Below are 8,097 nucleotides of genomic sequence, written 5' to 3'. Positions count from 1 at the left end.
ATGTGAAAAGTCAATTTTCTGCAAAACAAGGCATTCTGGCGACTTGGCCTCGTGACTCATCCCAGTCACAAGTTCTAGTTGTGATATGAGACTCAAAATAAGTGTTTTTAGAATTGATCAGGTATATGTGTAAATCCGCTCACATGATTGTATGTGAGAATATGTGATGTGAATATGTGATACTGTGCTCTGATCAATTATATGTATGTATTTTCTAATGATTGTGAGATGTGATTACATATGTATAAATTGATTCATTATATGCTTTGGAATAATTATTTTTGATATCATTGAATGAGTTTGTGAAAAATCAATATACTCATGCTTTGCTTGACTCTATTTCGCTATGTATTATGTATAATTACTTATTACATGTGTGGCTCACCCCATCAATTAATATTTTCAGATTAAAGTGTAGTTGGGAATACAGAACCTTTGGATCGCTTTGTAAGGCGCAAGGTAGAGCGTGGAAGTTATAGGCGATTTTAGTATTACTTGAAGACTTATAGAATTTCAGTTGCCTTTTTTTTGTAATTCATGTTTTATATAGTGGAGATTATTTTCAATTTTTGGAGTTTAGATTTTTATAAGAGGTTTTTAAGAGTACTTGTTTCTTTGGAGTTTAATTTATTTTGGATCAATTATGTTTATTGAGTTATATAAGTTCAGCAAGTTAGTCATGCATCTAAATTCATGTTCCATGGATTTGGGTTGTGACAGTGTTGGTATTAAAGCTCTAGGTTATGATTCTGTAAACAATTAGGACTTGCAATATTTTTATAAGATGTGGAGGAATAGGCTTGAATTATTATTCATAGGCAAAAAGTAGTTTTGGGAGTTTGATAATTGTTAGAAGCTATATGGTTATATGCTTAGAATATTATAATAGTAATAAAGGGTTTAGTATATCTTGTATATCATGAATTTCCTTGTGATTTATTTGACTCTAAGGTGTTGTTTGTTTGGTTATAGGAAAATGCCACCCCGCAATTCTACCCCTTCTGATCTTGAACCAAAATTTGAGAGCCTTGAGGGTGTTTTAAGTGCTATCAGAAGTCTTGTTGAGGTGGTGAAGCATGTTAGTACTAGTTGAACAGTTAAGCCCAATGATGCTGAGATTGAAGGATGTACTATTGAGTAATTCAGGAAATTAGGTCCTCCTTCATTTTTTGGCAACCCCGATCCTACAGAAGCGGAATCCTGGATAATGCAAATGGAGAATTTTTTTGATGTGATTGGTTGTACTGAAGTGCAAAAAGTCTCTTTTGCTTCGTTTATGCTGAAAGGGGAAGTAGAGCATTGGTGGAGATCTACCAAAAAGACTATGCCACTTAAGGAAGATGAGATATTGACTTGGACGATTTTCCTTGATGCTTTTTATGAGAAATATTTTCCAGAAAGTGTACGGGATGAAAAAGAAGTGGAGTTTATGGAGCTCATTCAAGGGAATAAAATGGTGTTACAATATCAGGCTAAATTTACTGAGTTGTCTCGATTTGCACCTCACATTGTGGCCGATGATGTTAGAAAGGCTAAGAAATTTCAGAGGGGACTACGACCAAGTATCAAAACTAGGATGGCAGCCTTACGATTGAAGTCATATTTTGAGGTTGTGGAGATTGCAAAGGTTGTTGAGAAGGAGTGTGAAGACTATCAGAGGATTAGGAGTCAGAATAACAAAAGGCCTAAGACTGAAGGGTTTCATAGAGGGAATGAACACAATAAGCCATTTAAGAAGAAGACTACAATAGAACCAGAGACTAAAATGGTGCAACAGGTAATAGAGGTTTGTTAGAAGTGTGGTAAAAAGCATAAGGGGGTTTTCTATCGTGAAAGTAGGGCTTGTTTTAAGTGTGGTCAAATGGGTCATCGTATCAAAGATTGCCCAGCCTTGAAGAGTGAGTTGATGGCTAAGCCTATTGATGTGAAGCAAAGGCCAAAAGTCCAAGGACGCGTGTTTGCTATTACTGAGCAAGATGCTAAGGCATCCAAGTCAGTGGTAACAGGTACCATTCTCATATTTTCTCATACTGCATGAGTTCTTATTGATCCTGGTTCTACTCATTCCTTTGTATCTTGTGCTTATATGAAATATGCTGAATGTGTGCCTAAATTGTTGGACTTTGAACTTTCTGTTTCTACTCCTTTGGGTGAAGCTATGGTTGCTAAGTTTATATGTAAGTCTTGTGTGATTAAGATTGGAAGAAATGAGTTGTTGGCTGATTTGATTCTCTTAGAAATTCAAGAATTTGATGTAATATTAGGCATGGATTGGTTAGCAGCTTATCATGCTAATGTCGACTGTTACAAGAAGGAAGTGGTGTTTTGTATTCCGAGTCAACCTGAATTTGTATTTCATGGGTCAAAATAGAGCCTCATGCCTAATGTTATTTCTGCCATTCATGCTAATAAGTTACTTAGAAAAGGTTGTAAAGGTTATCTTGCATATGTGGTGGATAACCAGAAGGAAAGGATAAAGATTGATGACATTCCTATTGTGAGGGACTTTGTTGATGTATTTCCTGAGGATCTCCCTGGGTTACCATTTGATAGGAAGATAGAATTTGCCATTGACTTAGTGACAGGAACTGCACCTATTTCTATAGCACCATATCACATGGCACTTGCAGAGTTGAAGGAGCTTAAATTGCAATTGCAAAAGCTTTTAGAAAAGGGATTTATTCGACCTAGTGTATCTCCTTGGGGTGCTCTTGTTCTTTTTGTAAAGAAAAAGGATGGGTTTATGAGATTATGCATTGACTATAGACAGTTGAATAAGGTCACTATGAGGAACAAATATCTTTTACCTAGGATTGATGATTTGTTTGATCAATTACAAGGTGCTAAAGTCTTTTCGAAGATTGGCCTTAGATCAGGTTACCATCAACTCAAGGTTAAGCAAGAAGATATACCTAAAATTACCTTTTGTACTCATTACAGATACTATGAGTTTCTAGTGATGCCATTTGGATTGACTAATGCCCCTGCTACCTTCATATATTTAATGACCTGTGTGTTCAAGCCTTATTTGGACTGGTTTGTTATTGTTTTTATTGATGATATTTTAGTATATTCTAAAACTCAGGAGGAGCGTGTAGAACATTAGAGGATGGTGTTGCAAATCTTGAGGGAGCAAAAATTATATGCCAAGTTTAAGAAGTATGAGTTTTGGTTAGATGAAATAATGTTTTAGGGCATGTAATATCTAAGGATGGCATTTTTGTGGATCCTAAAAAGGTGGAAGCTGTGGTAAATTGGCCTTGACCAACAAATGTATTTGAAGTTCGCAGTTTCTTGGGTCTTGCAGGTTACTATAGGAGGTTTGTTGAAGGTTTTTGACGTATAGCAGGTCCCTTGTCTAGGCTTACCTAAAAGAATGCTAAATTCTTGTGGAAAGATGAATGTGAAAAGAGCTTCCAAGAATTGAAAGACCAGTTGGTTTCTGCTCCAATTTTGACATTGCCAATGGGTTTAGGAGGATTTGTAATTTATAGTGATGCTTCACACAAAGGTCTTGGTTGTGTGCTTATGCAGCATGGAAAGGTGATAGCATATGCTTCTAGACAGCTAAAAAGGTATGAACAGAATTACCCTACTCATGACTTGGAGTTTGTAGTAGTGGTCTTTGCATTGAAGATATGGAGGCACTACTTATATGGGGAGACATGTGAGATTTACATTGACCATAAAAGTTCGAAATATTTGTTCTCTCAAAAAGAATTGAATATGTGGCAAAGGAGTGGATTGAGTTGTTGAAAGACTATGATTGTACAATACATTATCACCCAGGCAAAGCAAATGTGGTGGTTGATGCCTTGAGTAGAAAATCCTCTAGTTGGGTGGCAAGTATAATTTTGAGTAAAAGACTTTTTTTTTTTGAAGAGTTGAAGGAGATTAAAGTGGAGCTCCAATTTAAGGAGCCAAGGTTACTTCTTGCTCATTTTCGAGTACAACCTACCTTAGTTGAAAAGGTGAAGATTGCTCAAGGATTTGATCCTAATTTGGTAAAGATTATGGAAGAGGTAAAGGAAGGTAACCGAGTTGAGTTTGGCATTCATGGTGATGGTGTTTTACGATTTAGAAATCGATTATGTGTTCCTAATAATACTGAATTAAAAAGGGAAATTATGGAGGAGGCTCATAAATCTGCATACATTGTTCACCCAGGTAGCACCAAGGTAGCACCAAAATGTATCAAGATCTCATAGAAGTATATTGGTGGAATAATATGAAAAGAGAGATTGCAGATTTTGTATCCCGGTGTTTAATTTGTCAGCAAGTTAAAGTTGAACATCAAAGGCCTGCTGGATTACTTCAACCTCTCAGTATTCCGGAGCGGAAGTGGGATCACATCTACATGGACATTGTGATTGGATTGCCTAAGTTAGTTAAGGGTCATGATGCGATATGGGTAATAGTGGATAGATTGACCAAGTCTTCCCATTTTCTACCAATCAAGACTACGTTTTCATTGGATAGATTGACTCAATTATATGTTATGGAAATAGTGAGATTGCATGGAGTTCCTATCTCTATAGTCTCTGATAGAGACCCTCGCTTCACCTCTAAGTTTTGGAACAGTTTACACAAGGCTATGGGAACCAAGTTAGATTTTAGTACAACTTTTCATCCTCAAACTGATGGGTAGTCAGAAAGAACTATACAGACACTTGAAGACATGCTAAGAGCCTGTGTGTTAGACTTGAAAGGTAGTTGGGAGACTCACTTGCCTTTAATTGAGTTTGCTTATAATAACAATTACCATTCTAGCATAGAAATGGCTCTTTTTGAGGCATTGTATGGCCGGAAGTGTAGGCCACCTATTTGTTGGAATGAAGTGGGTGAAAGGAAGTTGTTTGGTCCAGAACTTGTTCAATTGACTACAGAGAAGATTTAGTTGATTCGTGAAAGACTCCTAGTTGCTCAAAGTAGGCAAAAGAGTTATGCAAATAATAGAAGGCGAGACTTAGAGTTTCAAGTTGGGGATCATGTGTTCTTAAAGGCGTCTCCATCGAAGGGTGTGATGAGGTTTAGGAATAAAGGCAAATTAAGTCAAAGGTATATTGGTCCTTTTGAGATCTTGGATAGAGTGGGCAATGTATCTTACAGGTTGGCATTGCCACCAACTTTGTCACATATTCATAATGTATTCCACGTATCAGTGTTATGAAAATACATGCCTGATCCATCACATGTTTTGGAATATGAGCCGATCAATTTTAGAGAGGACTTGTCTTATGAGGAGCAAGCAGTGCAGATTCTTGATAGGAAGGACCAAGTGCTATGTTCAAGGAATATATCCTTAGTGAAGGTGTTGCGGAGAAATCATACAGTTCAAAAAGTGACATGGGAAAAAGAGGAAGACATGAAAGAAAAATACCCCCATCTATTTTCTAATTGAGGTGCGTCAAGTTTAGAGGTCTAAACTTATTTTAAGAGGGGAAGAGTGTAATACTCCACATACTTTTATTTGAGGTTATTATTAAATTTTCTTTTAAATATAATTGATGGGCCATAGGTATTCTTTTTATTAGTAATTGCAACCCGCTACCTCACTAAGCCCACATCTCTAATACGAACTACAGGGTAGAGGAAGAGATAATCAGGGTTTTCATAGGAAGGGTTTTATCAAAGAGTCTAAGAGGTATTTTTCCTTGGAGTTTAGAGCACATACAATTGAAGAGGCAATCAAATTGTTCAAGGTATGATTTCTCACCGTTAGAAACAAAGAATTAAGGAGTTAGAATTTTATCATGGAAAATTTAGTGATGTGTAGATTGTTGAATTGGTAATTTCTAGGATTACGATTTTACACTATTTCAATTACAAGGAACAAAATATGAGCAATTACAACACTTTTTGTCATGGAATAAAGCCAACATAAAACATAATTATAAATCACAACTTTACAGTTTTGGCCCACGGTTTTCATTGGGATATATATTAAATCCTAGGTTTGCCCATAGTGTGTATTTTAGAACAAAGTTACGGTTATAGAGCCTAATTCATGTTTAAGGTTTTACTTTTGTTTAGGACATATATTAAATCCTAAAGTATTGGCTGCTGGCTCTAAGTTTTGATAAATTCAAGGAAACATATTCTTGGGTAGAGATGCTTTGCATTAGTGTTATCATTTAGTTCAGCAAGTATAATTTTAGTGAGTCAATTTGTATAAGTCAATAAGATTTATATTTTGTGGAGGATATTAAGTAATTTTCATGATTGATTATAGGTCCCATTTAAGAGTATTTTAAGACTATTTGGAGGGTGTTTCAGCTGGACTTTCAGAGTGATTCAAGTTCTGTAAGTAATTATGCATAATATGCACAAGTTTTGTCCATTAGGTTCTTAGATGTTAAAAGTTTTCAAAAGTTATGTATTTCAAACTTATACTTTCTAAAGTATATCAAAAGAATTTTTACATCATTGAAAGAGAAACTTCTAATTTTAAATAACGTTTTGAACGTCCGAATCTCATTTAAAAGATGAGTTCTAAACTAAACTATTTTTATAAAATAATTGAGTTTCAAAGTAAGTTTTCTAAAAAAGGTTCTTGTTCTTTAAATTTGTTAAAACCAAGTTATTTCAAAGTCATATTCCTATTCTCCAAATGGTATTTAAAATGTTTCTTTTAGCAAATTGAATTTTCAGATTTACTCAAGAATTGTAAAATTTTATATAAACTCCTCAGCTCCTATTCTTTCCCTAAGAGAGTCAAGCATCCTTTGATTTATGTTTCAATATGATATTGTGATATTTGATATGCCTTTATTGTTGGAATAATTGTTAATATTAAGAAAATTATTCTATGTTGTATAAACTTTGCTTTTTGTGATATGAGACTCAAAATAAGTGTTTTTAGAATTGATCAAGTATATGTGTAAATCCGCTCACAGGATTGTATGTGAGAATATGTGATGTGTATATATAACACTGTGCTCTGATCAATTATATGTATATGTTTTCTAATGATTGTGAGATGTGATTACATATGTATTAAGTGATTCATTATATGTTTTGGAATAATTATTTTTGATATCATTGAATGCGTTTGTGAAAAATCAAAATACTCGTGCTTTGCTTGACTCTATTCCGTTGTGTATTCTGTATAATTACTTACTAGATGTGTGGCTCACCCCATCAATTAATATTTTTAGATTAAAGTGTAGTTGAGAATATAGAACCTTTGGATCGCTTTTTAAGGTGCAAGGTAGAGTGTGGAAGTTGTAGGCAACTTCAGTATTACTTGAAGACTTATAAAATTTCAGTTACTTTTATTTTGTAATTCATGTTTTATATAGTGGAGATTATTTTCAATTTGTGGAGTTTAGATTTTTGTAAGAGGTTTTTAAGAGTACTTATTTCTTTGGAGTTTAATTTATTTTGGATCAATTATGTTTATTGAGTTATATAAGTTCAGCAAGTTAGTCATGCATTTAAATTCATGTTCCATGGATTTGGGTCGTGACATGATAACCTTTTATCAACAGGGTCAGACGATGAACGGGTACAAATTGGAGTTTCTATAGGTAAATCCATTTAACTCATTATGAGAATGCTATGTCCACATTTTCACAACAAATTATAGGTGGTAAGTTGTTATTTGTTCTAATTTGAATCCACAACTGAAATTACTTTTTTGTCCACCCATAATAACTAGTAACAACCTACCACTTAAAATTTATTATTAAAGTGTTCTAGATGTAGCACTTTTCATTAATTAACCCTGTCAAAGATATTTCAACGCAATAATAGAATTTTCAACCTCTATCTTAAAACTTTAAAAGTCAACAATTCATATTTTTGCCTCCATATTTTAAAACCAATGTTTTCCAAAAGATTACATAATGATTTAACTACTAAATTTCACAACATCCATGAAGATAATAAACCAACTAAACACTTAAATAACCCAAATAAACTAAATAAAGGATTTATTAACCACAACATGTTAGAAAACTGAACTCCTACTTTATTTTGGGGGTCTATAGAAAAAACCTTAATCGGCCACCCGTTGTACAGCAGCCTAACCCACTTATTAAATAAGATAACTCCCCCAAAACCAAAATCCATACTCATTCATGGTTTGAAGTCTTC

The 8,097-nt window shown here is 34.3% G+C and overlaps 1 protein-coding gene across 1 annotated transcript; it reads left to right on the top strand.

Annotated features, from left to right (window-relative positions):
• Positions 1 to 1,213: 1,213 nt before the first annotated feature.
• LOC115961460 lies at positions 1,214 to 1,795 on the top strand. Its single transcript, XM_031080440.1, has one exon. It carries the CDS (start codon positions 1,214 to 1,216, stop codon positions 1,793 to 1,795), a length of 582 nt encoding a protein of 193 aa, XP_030936300.1.
• Positions 1,796 to 8,097: the final 6,302 nt, after the last annotated feature.

The sequence above is a fragment of the Quercus lobata genome, chromosome 9 (genome assembly GCF_001633185.2).
Source record: "Quercus lobata isolate SW786 chromosome 9, ValleyOak3.0 Primary Assembly, whole genome shotgun sequence".
Taxonomy (NCBI): domain Eukaryota; kingdom Viridiplantae; phylum Streptophyta; class Magnoliopsida; order Fagales; family Fagaceae; genus Quercus; species Quercus lobata.
Note: the sequence above shows the minus strand (reverse complement) of the source record. Positions and strands in the feature narration are given on the sequence as shown.

Bases quoted from the DNA above. Each gene is read 5' to 3' on its own strand.
- LOC115961460 (XM_031080440.1), top strand. From the start codon at position 1,214: ATGGAGAATTTTTTTGATGTGATTGGTTGTACTGAAGTGCAAAAAGTC.